The 22,553-nt window shown below is 42.3% G+C and overlaps 1 protein-coding gene across 1 annotated transcript in view; it reads right to left on the bottom strand.

Annotated features, from left to right (window-relative positions):
* LOC138261986 (metalloreductase STEAP4-like) overlaps positions 1-22,553 on the bottom strand; it is a 166,701-nt gene that overhangs the window by 104,712 nt on the left and 39,436 nt on the right. Inside the window, exon 2 of the mRNA XM_069211598.1 lies at positions 11,568-11,696. Within this exon, the coding sequence (XP_069067699.1) occupies positions 11,568-11,592 (25 nt within the window). The 5' untranslated portion in view covers positions 11,593-11,696. The remainder of the gene's footprint in view (positions 1-11,567; positions 11,697-22,553) is intronic.

The raw sequence follows: 22,553 nt of genomic DNA, 5'->3' as shown, positions 1-22,553 counted from the left end.
AAAGCAGCGTAAACTCATTTGTGAGTTTGCGCCGCTTTTGCATAAAAAAAATGATGCAAAGGCAGCGCTAACTATTCATAAATCAGGCCCTAAATGTCAAAAGGAGTGGCTCTCGTTTTAGCACGGAGGATATCTTGTGTTTGAGTAAGAGACAAATAAAGAAACCTTAGCGCTCTAATAAATTGAAAGCAACTTATTCTACTGCCCAGGTAGTAGGGCCAACCAGAGTAAGGGGCTCTGTGTACATGGCACAGGAATTGGACGATAATGCCAGAGTAGGGAGCCAGTGATGGTGTTTCACTAATGGAACTAATGCAGATCTAAGTGTAAGACAACACTCGAGCCTGGCAGTAAAATTTTGAATAGATAGGAGCCAGGACAATAGGTAATGAAGATCAGATTTTGTAAGATTTAACTTAAACTTTAAAAAATTCATAACTCTGGTTCCACTAAAGGTGTTGTGTCATTTTGGTGTCAAATAATTAATTAAAATGTAATCTATTTTTCTAAATTCGTTTGGGATTTTTTGTTTTCACTTTATTACTGTTTTGTGTACTGCAAAAATATGTTACACATTTCCTTTACATTAATCATGACTGCTTTTGTGCCAAGCTGCCAGTGGGTTAAGGACAGGTTAATTTAGTGACTTTTGTGGTTCACTTTGACAGGGATTATGGCTGTTACTTGAACAGAGATCACCTCCCATTCACCCAACAGCCCAATTTCTCATATGATTTCGTTCCCATTGACCACACACTGGGTGCACTGACAAATAGAGATTTCAGCTGTGAGCGAATTTTGACAAATTAACTATTTAATGATGTTATTGAAAGAGACTAAGGGGTGTTTTTTGTCACAAAAGGCCTGATTTGGTCGCATATGGCCTGTTACGCAGAATCAGGACATTTACAACCAAAAAACGATTTTCCTATTTTCGAAATCCTATTTTGGATTTGTAGGGGGATGTATAATTGTTTTGCCACCAGGAGTGTGGTTGCAAAACAAATTGCAGTGACCTTTAATTTCAAATTGGTGGTTACCCATCCGCAAACAGGAAGGGTTCCCCCTTCCCTATCAGGAATTAGGAATGGGGGCACCAACATTTTTCAAGAGCAGGCAATGGTCCCACTGACCACTGCCATCTCTAAAAAAATGAAAAAGAAACTCTTCACTTTTTTTTGTATCCCGTTTTCCTTTCAGGAAAATGGGCTTCTTTGAAAGAAAAAAAAAGAAACTGCTTTATTTAAAAAGCAGTCACAGACATGGTGGTCTGCTGACCCCAGCAGACCCCCGTCCCTGTGAGTGTGGCCATTCCAAAATGGGTCACAAATTGCGACCTGCCTCAGGAATATTAATGAGGCAGGTCCCTTGCGACCCACTTGCGAATCACAAACAGTGTCTGAGACACCGGTGTAGATCAAGTTTTGGGACTCGCAAATTGTGAGTCGCTAAATCTCGCAATTTGCAAGTTGCAAAACCTGACATTTGTACAGGTGGGCCCAAATCATCAGTTTAGTGTAGGTCTCCCAAAATGTTCTTCTGAAAACGCTCATAGAGCTACTTCATGCCTATAAGTGTTTAAAAAGCCGCTTCTATGTTGGGATACTTATTTTTTGCTTTCAAAGCTAGTCTAGTGGCCACAAAAAATGTTTTAAAGAGGTTTGACTCATGGTTTGGAGGGCTTCCGTTCATTCCATAAAAAACTTGAGGGTGATGTGGTATGCCTTGGAAAGTAGTTGTTTAAATCTTCTCCTTACCCTCCAGTGTTATGACAGCAAATATAATAATAGAGTTGGATCTAACTTCATGGGATCTTTTAGCTCCGTCTTGGTGCTGTCGATTTCTACACTCTTCAAGACTTCTAAAAGATACCATGAAAGCCTGTAATATAGTCTGAAAGGCCCTAATAAATGGGACCAATGAACTTTCTCAATCTATTATTTGTTTCTTGGCTAAATCAAGACTAGAGATAAAACTGGTACAAGTTGAGGACATGATTACTCTGCCCAAGATACAAAAAAACTACTAAATAAAAAAAGCAGGAAGTTAGTGACAGTTTAGACAAAGAATATTTCCAATCTAAACTTTCTATTTTACTCCTCTGTATAGACTCCTCAGAGACCTTCTACTACACGTCTAAGCCCCCTAATAAACATCTACAGGACTTAACTATTTTGAGTGAGGATAAGAATTAACCCAGCATGGTGGATAAAGAGACTGTAAATCAAAGATAATGTTGGATATTGTCCATGTGCTCTGGGGGTTAAATTTAGCACAACTCCCTTTCTTCTGCATGGTCATTTTTTGTCAGCATAAGAGAATTATGCTTAGGGGAAGCGCGCGCGTTGCTGGCTGCTGTTTGGTGCCCCAGGACAGGAGCCCTTTAAAACCAAGGACGCGCTCCCGCTTTGCAGGAAGCGCGCGTTGCTGGCTGCTGGTTGGTGCCCCAGGGCAGGAGCCCTTTAAAACCAAGGACGCGCTCCGTCATTCGCCCGTCATCACCAGGAAGAGACTGGGCTGGGCCCCCTCCCTTTCTCTTCCTCTTTTTTTTTACTGGAGGCCCTGTTTTATGGAGAGCCACTGACTTAAGGAAGGCAAAGAGGAGTCTGCGCTATCTGTGACTTGGGTATTTAAAATTTATTTATTTTTAAAATTAGTTTGTCCCCTGTACCCTGCTGATTAATATATGCGAAATACGCGCAAGGCAATAGTAAGGCCTACCGCGCTGCAACTTGAGGGGGTTTGGTGTGGCCGAAGGTTGTGGCTGGACAATTTGAGCCAAGCAGGCCCTGAGTATAACTTGGCTTTACCTCTCCCTAGCCTGGGGTACCGAGACTAACACACTTGTTAAGGAAGTATACGGCGCCTCTCTCTTGGATAAAGGATTAGCTTGTTTAAATGAGAAAACGTAAGGGAGACAATGGGGGAAGGGAGCTCACTAAGGAGGCCCCCCCACCTAGGTTAATAACAAGCTACCTAACTTCAGTAATGGGTGCGATTGAGACGGAGATAGGGAGAGTAGAAGCCACTCTAGAGTCGTCTCATGAGAAAGCAGGAAAGGGTAGGGGGGAGGGAAGGACTCTGCCTGTAACATCTTTACTAAGCAAGACTAAGATAGGAAACCCTTGTGTATCAACAGAAATTGATTTAATTACTCCTACAACTCCAGAGAGTCCACCTCCAAAAAACACAGGCAAGTAATTCCCCCCCATACTGCAGTAACCCCCACAGATCAAGTTGGATCTCCTGCAGACAGGTATGACTTTGGAGAGCCCCTTTCAAGAACTAAGAAGATCAAGAGGAAATGTCTACCTAACCCTAAAAAAAAAAATATTTATAGGGAAACAGCCAAAAGACTGTAAAAATTCAGATCCAATTACAACCAGTTTTTCTCAGATTGAAGATCAACTTAGAGACATAAAAAAGCTGTGTTCATCAGTTCTGGAAAGAGTGGCTATCCTCGAGCAGAAGGTTGAACTTATAATAAACATAAAATCTATACCATCGAGGGCAGAACCTCAGAACAATCACTCCGCCCCTGAATGCTTACCAGCTCCACCCATTCAACAGCATCGAAACTATAGATTGACTCCTGCCCAGAACCCAACCCAAAAACCTCTGAACTCAGAGGTACTCCAGGATTCTATAAACTTACAGTCTCAGTGGGGTACAACCAAACGGGAAGGCTTAATGGGTCATGAGATTACAAGAACTCAAGTAGCCTGCCAGAGGATTCCGTTGGTATGTGCCCCCTATATTTTAATCCTGTAAAATGTCCCTATACTAGAAAAGACTCACCCCGAATCCCATGTGTCACTGTTATATAAAGTGACTCACTAGGTAGGAAAACATTCGGGAGGACGGGTAGATTTTCATAGGGACATTTTAACTGTAAGAAGGGTCCCTTGGGTTGGCTCATCCTCTAAAGCATCACCTGGGGACTGTATTATAATAAACTTTAGGAGTCCCTGGGTTGTCAATGCTTTGTACCACCATCTTTTGACTATGAGACCATCTGTAGGGCCTATAAGACTACAACGTTTGACTAAGTTTATCTTCCTGACATCAAATCCATGCTATCCTGATCCAATTCATCCTGGGAATCAGAATTTCAGCAACCCTGGTCCCTCTAGCTCCCTTGACACTGTCTTGACATTGTCTAACAGGTATGAGCCCTTGACCTCACTAGAGCAGTTAGATTGACCATTAGTAATCGAGCCTTTTTTGCCAGGCCCCCTGGAGACAAATATACTGCCACAGTCCCCTTCACAATCTAAGGGAGTCCCCGACATATATGACACACAGGGTATGACAGCCCTAGGGATTATTTCCTGGAATGTTGCAGGTTTAAAATCAAAAATTGGAAACTCTGACTGGATAAAGTGACAGAAAATCTTTTTATCTGCTCCCAGGAGACCTGGCTCACAGAGTCCCTGCATATTAATGGCTATACCACATATAGGGGGTGATTCTGATTCTGGCGGGCGGCGGAGGCCGCCCGCCAGAATTCCGCCCCCATTATACCGCTCCGCGGTCAGAAGACCGCGGAGGGTATCATGAGTTTTTCCCTGGGCTGGCGGGCGGTCTCCAAAAGACCGCCCGCCAGCCCAGGGAAAAACTCCCTTCCCACGAGGATGCCGGTTCGTAATCGAGCCGGCAGAGTGGGAAGGTGCGACGGGTACAGTGGCACCCGTCGCGTATTTCAGTGTCTGCAAGGCAGACACTGAAATACTTTGCGGGGCCCTCTTACGGGGGCCCCTGCCGTGCCCATGCCATTGGCATGGGCACGGCAGGGGCCCCCAGGGGCCCCGCGACCCCCCTACCGCCATCCTGTTCATGGCGGCTTTCCCGCCATGAACAGGATGGCGGTAGGGGGGGTCAGAATCCTCATGGCGGCGGAGCGCGCTCCGCCGCCATGAAGGATTCCCCCGAGCAGCGGTAAGTCGGCGGGAGCCCGCCGACTTGCCGCTTCTGACCGCGGCTGAACCGCCGCGGTCAGAATGCTCGTGGGAGCACCGCCAGCCTGTTGGCGGTGCTCCCGTGGTGGGTGGCCCTGGCGGCCACCGGCCGCCAGGGTCAGAATGACCCCCATAGTGTTCCTGCAACTAAGGCCTCCGCAGGTAGAGCTAAGGGCGGTTTGGCTACCTTTCTATCTGTGGAGGCCGAAGGGATGGAAGCACGTGTTGTGGGCACATCTCCTTTTTTTTCTGGCTTTATCTTTGAAATTAGCAGAGCCATTTGATATACTACTGATCAACTATTATAATACCACCTTTGATAATTCTGATATAAGTCTGGTCAGTAGTTTGGAGATGTTAACACATAAGGTAACAACTCTTAGTAAAAAGGACCTAAGAATAGTCTGGGTTGGTGATTTTAATGCCCACCTGTGTGAGCCAGAGTTCTTGTATTGCTGTGGACTTTTGGATGAAAATGATAATCCCATTCAACATTTTAAACACTCCCGCTCTTAACTCTCTGATAACAGTAAATTCTCTTACTTTCCCCACACCAGTTATTAGAGGTATACCAACATTTGTAAGGGGGGATACTCACACTACTATTGACTATATTATTTACTCTAGAGAGTTATCCTCTGCAGGACAATTCAGGGTGACCCCGACCTGTATTAGTGACCATAACCCCTTATCTATCGTGATTAATTTAGATCTGACGAGCGATTCAAGAAGAGGGAAGCGACACCCTGCTATGAAGCTCTCATCCGAAAAGGACTCACAATTAAATGGGGAAAGATAAATTGTAATACCTTCTTTAAAGATCTATTCCTGAACAAATGGTCAGATGTTATGACATCCCTGGATGAAGATAGGGCCCCTCATGAAATTGTCTGTGCATTTTCCTCTCTGACAAAGCATATGGCGGAGAAATTACAGCCCTCTCACGCTAACAAAGTCCATGGCTCAAAATGATTTAACCACGCATGTACCACATCCTTAAGCAAGTTAAAGAAAACAATCAATGCATCTCCCAAAGATCGACAAGCTATTAAGATTGCTAGGAAAAACTATAAAGAAGCACTTGCCAAAAGCAAAAGCTAAGTGAATCTGCATGGGAGGAACTGATGGTTGCAAGTAAAATCAAAGACACAATTGCATTTTGGCGTGTGGTCAACTCTTCAATGCTGAATGATAAACATGAGACACCCATGGACACTGTTACTCCAGCAAAGACTTGGGTGGACTAATTTTAAAAAGCTTTCGCCATAGAGACAAGTGTTCAATCAGAAACGTTAAACTGTCTGAAGCTTGCAGGAAATGATCAGTTAAGTCTTGCTTTTAGCAATATTATAAGTGTGGATGATGTTAAACAAGCCATTCAAGATTGCCCCTCTGAAAAAGCCCCTGGCCCAGACAGAATCCCTGCCGATTTATATAAAGCACATCCAGATTTCTGGGGAACACTGCTTACCAATGGCTTGAGATCGGCTGTGGTAGGCCCTCTAGTAGATTCTTGGAAAGAGGCGATCATCGTCCCGATTTTTAAGAAGGGAGATAGGGCAGATCCCTTGTGCTATCGCCCAATTATTTTATTGGATAGTTCAGTCAAAATTTTAGGTTGAGTGATCCTAAACAAGCTAGAAGAATGGGAGATTGAATCTCACTCCCTTTCAGAAATACAATTTGGCTTTCGCCCAACAAACTCTTAACTTGACTCTTATAGTTCAGAAATATACCAAAGCCAAAAGGGGTTGCATACATCTAGCATTTATGGATCGGTCCTGTGCCTTTGACACAGTTAACAGGGTGAAATTGTGGAGGGTCATGCTGGGTATGGGCGTGGATAAAGATATAGTTATAATACTTAGCAAACTTCACGCCTGTACAGAGGCTCGGGTTCGCTATTCCCAGGAGGGATGTAAGACAGAGAAATTTCCCTCATTAAAGGGGGTCAGACAGGGATGTGTCCTTGCCCCTTTTCTTTTTCTCTTGTATATAAATGGGTCAGAGAAATTTCTTTGTGAATCAGAGAAGGATTCCCCAGTAATCAACAATTCTCCAATCCATGTACTCTTGTATGCGGACGATGCAGTACTCATCTCAAGGACAGCAAATGGCCTCCAGATTTTATTAAACGCTTGTAATATTTTTATGGGGAACCTCGGTCTTAAAATTAACAGAACTAAGTAATTTGTGATGAAGACCGGACCCAAATTAGCAAAAACGAAAAAAATCATTTTAGACGGGCATGAGATATTTAAGGTCCCACATTTTACGTATCTGGGGGTCCCCATTGATGTAGATTTTAATTGGAAATTTTTTGTTAATATACGTTCAATACAATTCCAAAAAGCCATTGAAGCTGTTTTTAGGTTTGCGAAAAGACTCCGAAATAAACTTGTTAAGGAAATGATGACTGTTTTCTCTTCTAAGAGTCTTTCTATTGCGCCATTTGGAGCTGGGGTTTGGGGGCATGCAGAATGTACAGGACTTCAGACTATAGAAAATACATTTTTAAGAAGGTTATTAGCAGTCCCTCAATCTACACCAGTAATGTTCGGTCATAAAGAAGTAGGTTTGAGATACATATCTAGCTATATAAAACTTCAACAGGTAATATTGTGGGTAAAAATCTGGACTAAGCCAGAAGAGTTTTTATGTAGAAAGGTGATACAGGATTGTCTCCTCTTGTCACGATTTCTGGATATACCCTGGCTTAGATATGTTTATCTCTCTCTCCCATCATTAGGATTAGAAGATTTTTTTTTTAAAACCTGATACTCTAACAAGACAGGACATCAAGAAGGTTAAAGACATATTCTGGCAGAAAAATCAGGCCACGGAGCCACCCTCTGGTGTAACGAGATTATAGATGAGACATGAGACACAACAACTTCAACCAAAATTGTATTTGACCATTATTAATCACGAGTGACAAAGGTTTTTACTTACAAGGCTACGTTTAAATACTTTACACTACCTGGTAGCATTCCCAGTATGTGGAACCTGGTTCAAGAACCTCCCTCGTTGTTGTTGCGATGGAAAGACATCTCAAAGTACATTACATTTTATGCTTTTTTGCACTTTATATGCTGTTTCAAGAAAAAGGTTTTTACGTCCATTATTCCTGTCTAACAGCATTAGAACTAGCCAGCTTGCTTATTCCCACTTACATGATTTGGGAAATATGGACATAATTCAGCCTGTGTTAAATTTCATACATGCTGCTCACGGCATTCGGAAAATGTATTAATAACGTCTTTTAGGAACTTTTATGATTAAGAAATTTGTATGTTTAATTTATTTGATGTCTTTTATGGTCTTTTTGCACCGAATAAAGTAAAGTAATGAATGAATGAATGAATGCTTAGGCCATTATTTTTCGGATTAGGGTGCTTTCCAGACTAGAGGCATTGCACTTTTTCCAATGGAATAATCAGAACTGACATTGCACTTGCTGATTTATTAAGATTACCCGAAAAGGACCCTTCTGATGAAAATGACAATGTAAGGTGTAAAATGATATAACTATTTCAACTACATTCTTTATAAATAATATTCTTTGCTCATTTGTCTTCTTTTGTGTTCTATTATCCTAAGATATCAGATGAAATAAGCCTCAATATTCAATATATCAATCCTACTTTGCTTTTATATTTCATGCAGTGTATATATGCCAATTATGTTTTTATTCCTGAAATTTTGAATTTGACTTACTCTGTTTATGAATAAATTGATTTTACATTTGAGATTCAGTTGATATTTGGATATTTCTTAAGACTGAGAGGGTGGGTATTTCTGTGCCAAAGAATTAACTTGCACCTCAAAGGTGGTTGAAGAAATGAACTTGCAGTTGGTAAGGTGAGACTCCTTTTACTGGTTTCCTAAAGTTGTTTCAATGAGCACTTTGATCACCTTTTCAACAGCCCCAGGTTCCATATTGGATCTGTACACTTTGCAATAGATCACCCTTTCTGGTAGGTGGTTTTGTTCTATCTTGGCACCAGAAACTTATTGGAGACATAAAATGCCAGCTTGGCTTCCTGGTGTCAGTTCACCTGTTTCTACACCCTTTAACACTGAATGGTTCTCAATGACTTTTCACATTTTTCACATTGATTCTTTTCTCAAAAAATGTTTTCATTGCATGCAGTGCTCAGAATGTTTCTCTTACGAAATTAGAATTGAAGTATTGCTCTTCCTTCGATGCCCAATTATCCATATCTGATGCCTAAAAGGTGTGCTTGTGGTGCGTGAGGCCAAAGCATGATTCAAGGAAGTGGAAAAATGAAGCATTGTGCATGCTAAGTCCAACAAGAAGCATGAACCCGCAATCGGGGTCAGAGCAGACACCAGTAAGATTGAATTTGGCCTCAAAGTCGCACTCTTTTTTATTCTCCAAGTAATCAAAAGAGATGAGGAGAAAACATAAAATAAGAGGTGAAGGGGTTATGATACACCTCAATGTCACTCAAGTTCAAGAGGTTGGTCATGTCAACAGACTCAACGTTCAGCAGAGTCAACCACAGGTCCTGAGGAAGCTCCATAAACAGAGCAACAACCTCTTCTGGTGCCTGCTACATAACTTGTTCCAGCTTCTGTGGTGACTTCTCCACCTTTCCTTTGCTGTCATCTCTGATGCCATTCCTGGTTCAGGCATCTACTTCAGTGTTAGAAATGGGGTCTCTAGTTGGCAGTGGTTTGCACCCTGTTGAAGTAGGGACAATCTCTCTGGTCACTCCTGCGGAGTGAGAGCAGCGCCAATTCCGAAGTCGCTCTGGGGTCGATGTATTTGATTTCTTCTTGGTTACACCAGAACTCACTCCTAAGGGCCCAAAGACTGGATTTGGCAATGCAGGACTCTCAGCAAGAGAGGCCAGGTACAAGCAGATGAAGGCTTTGATGTCCCTGAGACTTCTAACAGGAGGCAAGCTAATTCCAGGCTCTGAGAGAACCTTTAGAAGCAGGATGTATAAAGCAAATTCCAGTCCTCTCACTCTCAGCACAGAAGAAGCAAGCATTGGGGCAGCATAGCAAAGAAACAGGTTGTGTGGCAGTCCCACTCAGTTCCCTTTGTGTGACTGTCTAGAGTGAATTCACAAACAGCCCAACTGTCACCCTGGCCCAGAAATGTATTCCACATCCAGGAAGAGGCACAGAAGGGTTAAGCAATAAAATGCCCACTTTCTAAAAGTGGCATTTTCAAACTTACAGTTTACAAACCAATTTCACCAAAAGATGTATTTTTAAGTTGTGAGTTCAGAGACCCCAAACTCCAACTCTCCATCTGCTCCCAATTGAAAATTAAACTTACAAGATATTTCTAGGCAATCCAGGTGTTACCCTGTAGGAGAGATAGGCCCTGCAATAGTGAAAACTGAATTTAGCAGTATTTTACTAGCAGGACATGTAAAACACACCAGTTCATGTCCTACCTTTTAAATACACTGCACCATAACATTGGGGCTGCCTAAGTCCTACCTTAGGGGTGACCTATATGTAGTAAATGGAAAGATTTGGGCCAGGCAAGTAGGGGCTTTGCCAGGTCGAACTGGCAGTAAAAACATCTACACAGACATGCAGTGGCAGGTCTGAGACATGGTTTCAGGGCTACTCATGTGGGTGGCATAATCAGTGCTGCACACACGCTAGTACCATTTGATTTACAGGCCCTGGGCACACCTGGTATACTATACTAGGGACCTACTAGTAAATCAAACAGGTCAATAATGGGTAAACTAACTGTTCTCTGCAATCTGCAACTGGAGCAGCTGCAATGAACAAATATGATGTTTGATTCAAATGACCCTGCTCTTCTCCAAATGCCTCTCAAGTCTACCCTGGCTCCAAAGAGGCAGATGATGATTAATATGGTAAGCATTGCACATTTTAGGTGCCAGTTACACCTCCCTCCTTTTTTCCACAAAATAAAACCACAACGCATGACTACAGTTCAGTTCCTAGTATCTTCTCTCCCATCTAAAATATCACTTTGGGCATTTTGCTGGCTGACAATGTTAGAAAAGCCAGTAGTCATAATGGAGGGGCAGAGATATGATGGTGACTCTGAGTCATTTGCAGGGGTAGAATACAGTGGTCAATGAAGGGCATATTATTTTGGTTGGTAAATGCAATGGACCCTTCCTCATACTGCTTTTCTGCCATGCTGCACTGTTATCGAACCTCTGGGATACTTTATAATAATACAAACAATACAGCATTGGAGAGGGGGTCACCATAACCATGGCAACTCTCTCACCATTTGAGCATGAGCATGATACAAATATAGAAGAGCTTACTTGGGTCTGCCAACTCTGCAACTTTCATTGTAGACTAGCTAATCTAGTGTCTTAGTCTTACAGTACCAGTCCACAGGGTGTTAAGTTAGAGGAGAGGGACAGCATAAACAAGCAGAACAAAGATTAAACTCCAGATTAGTACAGACAAAGGAGGAAGTCAGCTACGGAAACAGGAAATATAGTAAAAAGGATACTACAGGAAGGGATAACAAGAATATACATTAAGTAGAATGAAGAGCATTTGAAAAAAGTATAATCTAATGGGAAGATGTAAAAGTTAGAGAAATAAATAATGTTAACAAGAACTTACTGGGGCCAGCAGAGCCATCTTCCATGTCAATGGTGCTAGTGGTGGCAATGGAACTTCCACCCGCCACGGTACTGGTGGTGGCAAGGTCCTCGGCCTGACCCTCTGATGTCCTCTTCTTGCCCTTGGGTGCTGATGTAAGAAACAAAGAAGATAAGTGGTACAGTTAATCTCCTACAACATATTTTGACAGGCAAAGGCAGTAACATATTGACATTGTAATTTTCTAAATCAGGTTGCCTAAATTATCAAGTTGACCTATGCCTAATTTCTGAAAACTTGCCTAAGACCTATTTCAAATTTCAAAACTACATTTGGAAATACTAATGTATTGCATCAAATGATCTTTGCTTCACAAATCCCAACCTCTTTTGATGGGTCAGCTCAATCAGTTTCCCTTTTCAATGCATAGGTGCATTCTACACATCACTGGAAGATTGCTTGAGATTGTATAGTTTACATAAAAAGAAAGGCACATAGAACAACTGATATTATATTACTACTACTACTACAGTACCACTATCTTAGTGGCAGGAGGACCGAGGGGTCAGCATACCTTCTTAAATAATCAGCCCAAGCGAGCACCTATAGCAACAAGCAGAAATAGGTAGCACCTAGCACCTGGCTAGCTCAAAGTGGATCACATAGTATTCATAATGTTAAGTTGACTTAATTTACCTCTGAGTGTGAGCAGCATGCTATTTGAAAACAAAATAGCCTTATATGATAGGACACAACAAAATTAACAATACTTAATTACTAGTACTCACCAAGCCCTGCAACCTACACGCCCCAAAGGTCGAGCAAGTCCCTCTCCTGGTCCGGGTCCAGGATATTGGCCCAGAGGTGCACCAGCTGCTGCTGGGTGCACCTAACCCCAGTACATTGGCAGATGCAACTATGCACCCTGCCCCACAGCAGCTGACACTCCCGCAGGCCGTACCCACTGCCAGGCCTGCTGCCTGCTGCCATCATGGAGGAGAGGTGGTGCTGCACACAAAAAAAAACAAGCGCGCCACCGCCCCCTTGCTAAAAATGCCACAAGGCTGCACCAGTGGTGGTGCCATGCCCAAAGGGACGAAAACGTAAAATAAACCAATACACACAATAAGGAAATAAGGGCCAGATGTATCAATCTTTACAATAGTGATTACTTAATTGCAATTTTTAGTGAATCGCAATTAAGTAATTGCTATTGGAATGTATGAAACCCCAGGAGTTTCATATAGCGATGCGCAAGGGCTCGTAAATGGACCTACCTCATCAATATTCATGAGGTAGATTGCAATCATTGCTTTTCAATAAAGCAATCTTTTGTTTTTTAAATGCAGCCCGTTTTCCCTTAACTGTGATTGTTTCACAACCACATTCACAGTCACAAAACAATCAAACATACCTCTGCGATTCGGTATTGGGAAGGGACGGCCTTGACACGCCCCTTCCTAGTACCGAATTGGTATGTAGTCGCAAATGCAATTTGCGATTCGGTAACAAGTTATCGAATCGCAAAGTGATTACATACCAAAACACATTTTTGCGATCGCAAACGGCTTTTTGGGCCATTTGCGATTGCAAAAATTTTGATACATCTGGCCCTAAATGTAAAACAGGGGAAATTAAGTTGGAGAAAATATGGATGGCTAAGATATAGTAGGGATTTAAAAATAGGCCCATCAATAATGCACAGAATAGGAAAAACAAAATGTTTGCACGAATGGGCAAATGCGTGGTGCCGTTTGCGCTCACATTCCAACGCGGAGTGTGCTACTATCACCAATCAGCATGAATGGGCGGCCAAGCACAACTCTGTTGTACCGTTTGGGTTCTTGTGCCCGTTGAGCATGAACTATTTGGGTTCTTGAGTCTGTTGAGCATGACAATTTTGGGAGATGGGATGGCATCATCTTGTGCAGCTCACATCAAGAATAACTCTCTTTCCTTATGCCCTAAAGGTGTGTTCCTTGTAAAAAGTATCTGATTATTTATGTTATCAGAAGCACTCTTCTCCAAGGTAACTTACTGTGAGATAGACCATAAGATGGGACTTCCCTGTGACTCTTTTTTCCAGGGACTTGATGTAACTCCTCTTTGAGCCCTCTTCTTAGCCCCCCTTAGGAAGTACAGACTGAACGTCCAAGCAAAGGTTCAAACTACCTGCATATTAAAGCCAGTGTGACCCCCATGTTTCCTCATAATTTATGATAGAATCCTGATCAGGCAGCCAGGGACCAGAGGAGACGAAGACATGAATGTTGGATTAGGAAAATGTGGTTAATCAGGCATGTAGGCACAAACACATTGCAGAAGCACATACACTGGAAAAGGGAAACAAAGACACTGTTATAAGTAGGCAGAAAGTAATATGAATTCATAAGCAACGGAGTCGTATGACAAGGTTAAGCATATAGAAAAATACAAACACTAGAGCATTTGAACATGGAGCTATCGACAAGGGGACATGAAGTTACAAACGGAATGACGGATACTAATAAAGTTGAGGTACAGACATTCTGACATATGGCCACAGATCATGGGTCAGGGATTGAATTATGGCAATGGAACAGAGAGACATGGTTACTCAGCAGAGTACAACAGATAATAAGTGTTAGACTTTTCATCCTTGGCATGGTCTCCCTTAACTTTTTGCCTCTATTTCCTAGGTTGTTGATGTGTGCTGGATTCCGTTTTTGCTGTTTTTGTTACTCTGGGCACTTTACCACTGCTAACCAGTGCTAAAGTGCAAGTGCTCCTTTACAAAATGTATATGTAATTGGTTCTTTCATGATTGGCATATTTGATTTATTAGTAAGTCCCTAGTACAGTGCACTAGAGGTGCCCAGGGCCTGTAAATGAAATGCTACTAGTGGGTCTGCAGCACTGGATGTGCCACCCACATAAGTAGCTCTGTAATCATGTCTCAGACCTGTCACTGCAGTGTCTGTGTGTGCAGTTTTAACTGTAAATTCGACATGGCAAGTGTACCCATTTGCCAGGCCTAATCCTCCCCTTTTCTTACATGTAAGACACCCCTAAGGTAGGCCCTGGGTAGCCCCAAAAGCAGGGTGCAGTGGTTGGTTAAGGTAGGACATATAGTAATGTGTTTTATTTGTCTTGAAAGTGAAATATTGCTAAATTAGTTTTTCGCTGTTGCAAGGCCTTTACCTCTCATAGGTTAACATGGGGGCTACCTTTAAATCTGATTAACGTGTAGATTCCCTTTGGGAGCGGATGGACATGTGGTGTTTGGGGTCTCTGAGCTCACAATTTAAAAATCCATCTTTTAGTAAAGTTGATTTTAAGATTGTGTGTTTGAAAATCCCACTTTTCAGAAAGTGAGCATTTTCTTGCTTATTCCATTTCTGAGACTCTGCCTGTTTGTGGATTCCCTGTCTGGGTCAGTTTGACAGTTGGGCTGGTTGCAGCTCAACCTAGACAAAGGGAGCTGGGGTGTAGTCTGCATTTCCTGATGAGCCATCTGTGCTAGGAGGGAGGGGAGGGGTGGTCACTCACACCTGAAAGGGCTGTGCCTGCCCTCACATAATGCAGTCTCCAACCCCTGGTGAGTGTCTGGGGCCTGGCCTGGGCAAGGCAGGATTTCACAATCAAGAGAGACTTTGCTTTGAAGTAGGCCTACTTCAAAGGAGAACATGTGTATAAGAAGGGTGCCCAAAACCACAGACTTTAGAACACTTCTGGAAACCAAGAGGAACCTCTCCCTGGAGAAAAGCTGAAGAGCTGAGGAAGAAGAGCTGCCCTGCGTGTGACTGTGCTCTGTGGAGCTATCCTGCAGTTGCTGCTTCTGCCTGGGCTAGAGGACAAGGACTGGACTTTGTGTTGCCTTCCTTCTTGTGAAGATCTCCAAGGGCTTGATTTAGAGCTTGCCTCCTGTTACTTGAAGTCTCAGGGACAGCAAAGACTTCTCTCTGCCAGCACCTGGAGTCTCTGGAGACTCCTACTCTGCCAAGTGGTGCCCATCCAGTTCCTGGGACCCTGAAAGGAGAAGCTGGCAGCCCAAGAGTGAGAAATCCACACACAGAATGAGGTGCGGGGAAAATATTAATGCGACTCCGATCTGCGGCTGAAAAATCGAAGCGCAGCTGGCTTTGCGGCTGAAAATCGACACTCTGCAACATGACCCAAAGATCGATACCCGGGGCTGGAGAAACAATGCACAGCATCGCTGACAGAGGCTGGTGAGATCGCAACCCATGCTGTGTGGTTTTCGGTTCATCGGGCATCTGGATTTCTGATGCAAACACCGCTGGGTGTGTAAAAACGACGCAAGGCCTGCCCGGACCTGAGAGTGCTAACCAGATCGACACATCGCTATCCTGCGGAGAGAAGAATCGACGCAAGCCGACCTGACTAAAGGAGAAACGATGCAAGGTCTTGCTCATGAGTGAAATTGACGCATCGCAAGCCCTTTTGACGCACACTCGCACCCAAGGTACATTTTCACACTAACAGCATTAGCGTTGTGTTTAAAATTACATGAAGACTCTTTTTGCATTTCTAGTGATAACTTGACTTGTGTATTGTGGATTTTTTTGTTTTGGTCTTGTTTTGTTTAGATAAATATTTTCTATTTTTCTAAACCTGTGTTGTGTCATTTTGTGGTGTTTTCATTAAGTTAGTGTGTGTGTTGGTACAAATACTTTACACCTAGCACTCTGAAGTTAAGCCTATTGCTCATGCCAAGCTACCAAGGGGGTAAGGACGGGTTAGCTGAGGTTGATTCTCTTTTACCCTGACTAGAGTGATGCTCCTTGCTGAGGAGGTAACCTGACTGCCAACCAGAGACCCCATTTCTAACAATAAGGCAGAAAATAATGAACATGGGGATGGAGCATGGAGACGCAGGTGTGGGTCAAGGATACACTGACATGAATACTGAGACACTGACATTCAGTCAGAGTCAGGGAGCCTTGGAAGTACAAAATGGGACTCAAAAGACTGACATTCAGGCTGGTAAAATGATACATGCAGAATGAGAAAGGGGACACATTCCAACATACATTGACAAAAGGAGAAACTGGCGTAGTCAGGCACAGAGATACTGTGCGCACACTGGGAGAGGAAAAGACAAATAAAGAGCACAGAAGACACGGATATTGGGCCGAGATCGCCCTAATCAAATAGCACAGCACAGCTCATTTCTATCTCATGTAACCAGATCACTTCCACTTCTAACATCTTCCTATCTCAAATACATTGTCAAACAAAAAATCGGTTGAATGCCTGTGAGCATTATCAGTGCTGCTGAGCCCTGTACATCTGTACCTACCCACATCAGTACAAAACGCTGTCAATGAGAGAGACTATATGAAATCCTAGAAAAATAAACCACATGGCAATGTGCACCTGTCTACGTGGCAAGAAAAGACATCGGCACCGAATTAAGTGCATATTTACAGTTTTTTGGCTACATTTGTGAAAGGGGTGATAATGGGTACGTACTGTTTTAAGATCAGAAGTGTTTGAATGTAGCAAGTTCATGATTATGGTATTTTAAGGAAGGAAAAAGTCACTTGAATAGTAGTGGGAATGCTTAGATCTTAGAATCAGCAGCAACCGCAACAGGTTTGCTGGAGTACTGTGCTCTACTAATAAATGTAAGGGTCAAAACGTTTACCTTTTGTGAAATATGTATTCCCTTTTGTTTTGCCTACTAAGACCCACATTATGAGTTAGGCAGAATTACTATCCTGCAGAGTTACAAGATTTACTGTGTGAGGACCTACATCCGTTAAACCAAATGATTTTTCGCTCGCGTTTCCCAAGTGCAGCTGGAACACAAGAGCAGAAAAGGGACTGGAATCTGGTAAAACAAGCATTTGCAATGCAGTGGGTCTCTGTTTTGCTCGAGGTAGAGCTATTAGCGTTGTAAATTCTAAATTGACTTTTCTTGCCACATAAATTGAAAATTAAAAGTAAAACAGTTGACAGAAGCGAGTCAATTCAAAGCGCCATGGCCGCCATGAGCACAAGAGTTATTGGCTCCCATGTGTGAATATCTAGAAAGGATCACGGCTGGGATAAAATGCAAACTGAAGGGAGAGCCAGCACACGCTGTAACAGAAGAAAGTGTGAGGAAGTGTGGTGGCCAACAAAAATGTTCACTTAGTGAAATCTTTGGGGATGGAACTCAGCACACAAAGTGGGACATTTCACAAAATGCACCAATCAAAATGAAGCATTTAATACAAGCACAACAAAGAATGAATAACAAGACTGGGTGTGGTTAAAAGCCCACAGAGAGATTCCCACAAGCCAGAGGCTTGCGCCCTCAACTCTAAAAACTTGGTAAACAAACCAGTCATCATGAACCACTAATGTTATTTCAGGTCCCGGGCCCCATACGTGTAATGTTTGGTAAATGGGGTGCTGATATCGACATAAATCGGTAACACTTGGCCATGTAACTCCACCCCACGGTACTGACCAACTAAATTCAACTATGGGTATTATGGAACATATCTTTTCGCATCATGTGTGCACATGCATATATTGGCTGAAAGCTCTAGGTGTGGCTTTTTTTGCATGATTGCTTGATCTGCAAATATTTGCTTTAAAAAGCACATTGAGTAATCACAATTACTCTTTAATTATGCTACTGGAACAGCATCCAACATCATACTGTTCGTATCACATCACACTATCGTCTGTTCTTTCATGGTTTATTTATTCCTAAATTCGAAGGTGTAGAAAATACCCCAACCGCGTTGACGGCACAGTACAATTCGATACATGTTAATGAAGTAATGTCAAAATGGCTTATCATTCCCTTATGTAATATGTAGAGCATGCCATGCAGTTTGATTAAGTAATTAGAAACTGTGCTCTGGGGTATAGCTCGGATTTTTTCATGAAGCCGCACATCTGGGAATGTTTGGGAATACTATTGAGTGAGAAAAGCTCCTTAACAAAGTTATCACAACGATTTATTCGACTCCAACGATTCCTGCTGCTAATTAAAGTTGATGCAGTGGAAATAGAAGACTTATTACAAAATTCATTGATGATAATTAACAATCAGAATTTCCATGCGTGCGTAAACTGAAGAAGAATGGGCTTGCATACTTTCAATTAATCGAGTAATTATTAGCATTTATGTAAATGATACTCTTTGCATTGGTATATTTTTGTACTAAATCGCATATGCTCCACGTTCATTAATTTAAGTGAAATCAAACAGGTGTGTAGTGAATCTGTCTAGCCTACATCATTAATGTCGCCGGAAGAGTAGGTCAATAGTTTCCAAACATGAGGGGTCAAATCAGCTATGAATGGGAAGCAGAAACTAAATATAACGCTAAAGTCCACTTTTCTTTCTATGCTATTGTCCTAAAGTGCAAATAGCTGCGTGGCAGTCAAGGCATTTCCCACCTTTCCATCTACAGGGCACCATGTAGACATTTCTTATACATGCGTAGTGAACACATGTAGGTGACACACTTACATGATTAAAAATACATTTTGGTTAAATGAGTACTAATTATTTAATTCCGTGTATTTTTTTCACATATGTGTCCTTAGGAGAGTACTTCAAAATGGATGGTGGGATTAAGATATACTGTACTTATTTACCAGTCTTCAGTTTAACATGTGTCGATTTCCAGGTCAGGATGAAAACCTAGAACTCGGCTTCTGTTGTAGGTATGAGCTGCTTTGGTATACTGCGTGGGTCCCCTGTTCTACCCTAATATACGCCCTCGGGTTGCCTTTAAAAAATCCTGTAATTGCTGAGAATAATAGCATTTTCCCCTTTGATACGACTCCAGTAGTTATTGCAAACATAAATGTGATAGATATTGATGGAGAAGTTGGAATGACGATTATGGGAACAAGACTGAAAAGGGAACGTAGTAGCAGGAAACAACCTCTAGAGACTTGGAAGGACTCCTAATTGTGCACTACAGAGCCCTAGGTCAGCAAGCTGCACAAAAGCCCTTACTAGGGTGGAGAGGAGCCTCAGTCAGCACGGGTGTATATCCCAAGAGGGCAGGTGGCTGTTTCTAGAAGACGTCCCTGGAATCGGAAAAGGCAATACATGAGCCCATATCAATGCAAGACATGAATCCTCAGCACTCCAGACTGGATTGGAACACACAGTGGACTGGTTATGATCCCTTCTCACTGAAGGTGATCTGAGGTCTGAGCATCACAGGCACAGCATCAGCTCTCAACGTTTTAGGATGGGTTTAAATCGGGTCCTTAGACATTTTTACATCAAAAAGTGACAAAAGACCCTAAAGAAGACCAGAACATACCTTCCAGCTGATCTGTCCATGATGCTTTGCTGATTGGCCTGACTTTGCAGCAGCTCCCACCACATTCTTCTCCGCAGCAGCAAATTCAGATCAGCTGGACCACCGCTGATGGCTTCTGGCCTTGTGAAATCTTTCTCGGGTATAGCCTGCTGTACTTTGTCCTCCAGCAGGCTTTCGACTTCCAAAAAGTTGTCTTAGACCAAAGGTAAAAATCTTCACGGAGCTTGATGGCAATAAGCTCTCCATCGACAACTACCTCCTCAGCCTGGAAATCCAGCCTCTCTTGCTCGCAGCTTTTTCCTGCCATTGTTGATGGCTTCACTGAGACCTTGCCCAGTGTTCCTCGGTGATGACATCTCCTCCTCTAACACAGTCTGCTGCCCTGCTGAACTCTACCTTCACCTGGACATTTCTTTGTCATTTCTTCTAAGTGCAGAGGTAAGCCAAAACCAGGCCCAATCCAACTTTTGTATCTGATCTGTACTCCTTTGTGGTCAGCTTTAACATTTGACATTGTCCCAGTCACACACAAGCCGATACTTGCAGGTGGTACTTTGATCTTTTAGGTGCTAGATTTACCTAAGTTTACAACTCCAGGTCTACTTATTTGAATTAATTCATTTTGGTGCCAATTTGATTGTTAGAATGTATCTATAGTTTTAAATTGTTGTGTGAGTTTTCTTGTGTTTCCTCTTTATTTCCACTTTATTACTGTTTGTGTGCTGCACAAATAAGTAACACAGTGCCTCTAAGTTAAGCCTGACTGTTTTTATTCTATGATGCCCGGGGGTAAAGCACAGGTTCATATACTGACTTTTGTGGTTCAGCCTTACAAGGATTGTGGTCTGCTTGAGAAGGATTTTCACCGCCTTAATCAATAACCCAACTTCTTACAGGAAGGATGTGACCAGTGTTGAGGCTGTCCTTGATGATGTGTTAATCTAAAGGGTATGCAGTTCCTATCTGGAGAAGTGGAAAATAAATTATGAAGTCAGTGCAGGACTGAGACATCAGATCTGGGGATCTTATCACTCAGGAGCAATGGCATTCACACACCTGAATGGGTGTCATACTTCCTTGTATGGCAGCTCGTTGTCAGTCTGATATTACAATGCCCAGTGGACCTCGCAAGGGGGCTCTTTGCCAGATATCTTTTGATTTAGATAATAACATATGTGAAGTATGAGTGGCAGGGCTCTAACTGTGAATCGTGTAGAATGATATAGTGTGAATTAATATTAACTAAATTGTACCACAGCACATATTAATGTGTTGGTCCCCTTGTAATGGTAATAAAAACAGTGATAGACTGGATGCAGATATTATGGCCTAGTCCAGATCATAAAGTTGTATTTAAAGAGGTTGACATGCTTCTTGCCAAATTACAGTCACTATTGATCTAGGCAATTCTTCAGGACCGAGGACCTAATCTACTCGGGATTGAGTTTTAGAACATATGTGTGTACCAGCAAACATATTCACACTCATAAAAAATGAGCCTCATTGTAAATAGTATTCCTTAGTTATGATAAAAAACAACCTGAAATAAGAAAAAAAGTGAAAGAAATACATGGATATTAAGTCATATCCATAAACATATTATAACATGATGCTGTAGTAATCAATGCATGCCACTATTATACTAAGTACATGCTACGGCAAATCAGCCCTTGGTAGTGAAGGTGAAAAATTGCAAAACATTAAAAACAGTTACGGACAAACAAACAGGCATTTGACACACTGGTGAAAAGCCCACATCACACATATCAGGGAGATAACTGCAGAGCCAAGGGAAAGAAGAGACTTACCCAAAAGTAGTACGGTTTTGACCCCATCGGGTAGTAGTAGAGACCATGCTATTTAGATGGTTCAAAATTAGGGAAGGGAAAACTCACATAAGTCCCCTTCACACAAAGGAGGTCTTAAAAATGAAAAATTTCATGCAGCGTAATACTCACAGAGTCCAGCACGCATTCAATGTAACCACCTACCTCTGTCGCTCCCAACTTGGAATGGAATCAAGGAGCTGAGCAGGCGGCATTATATACTGAAGCGTTTGTCTAAAGTGGAATCAGGTGCAGGCTGTAAGGCTTCTTCAAAATGTTAGGCAGCCGGGTGGGCGCAAAGTGAATAGAGGAAGATGCTTGGTGCATAAACAGTCTATAATTGTGTCAGTTACCACATCATACTAATATATAAAAGCTGTATTAAAATTGTATAAAAACGTGGTATCAGTGCACTGTATTTATGGCTTTATGGAGAGCATTCATATTGTTAGGTGATTTTGGTAAAAAATCTAGCTGCCATATTGGGTGAAGAAATGCTAGGCAGTCCAGTGGACGTAATTTGCAAGCGAAATAAGGTGTCATGTTAGAATTGACCGCAGAAAGCCGCCCAGTATATAAGTGGTATGTAGTGGGCTTAATTACCACATTGTTTTCTAAGTAAAAAGAAGAGGCATTACTGCACCATACTGGTGAATCAACGACCTGTAAAATAAGGTGAAGCCTTCCATAATGTTTTGTAATCATAGCTAAACATGGCCGACATAATGTCAGTGCAGACATTCAGACTGATCACTTCTATGTGGATCGAGTGAGTAGGATGTGTGATAATCAAATTGAGGTTGTAGGAAGTAATTTCACTTCTACTTCTACATTCTCCCAAAACTACAGAAAGGCGTCAACCCTACTCCATGCAAACCAATTGTGTTGAGAAT

This window comes from Pleurodeles waltl, chromosome 10 (genome assembly GCF_031143425.1).
Source record: "Pleurodeles waltl isolate 20211129_DDA chromosome 10, aPleWal1.hap1.20221129, whole genome shotgun sequence".
Classification (NCBI taxonomy): domain Eukaryota; kingdom Metazoa; phylum Chordata; class Amphibia; order Caudata; family Salamandridae; genus Pleurodeles; species Pleurodeles waltl.
The sequence above is the reverse complement of the archived record's forward strand: the minus strand, read 5'-3'. Positions and strand labels throughout refer to the sequence as shown.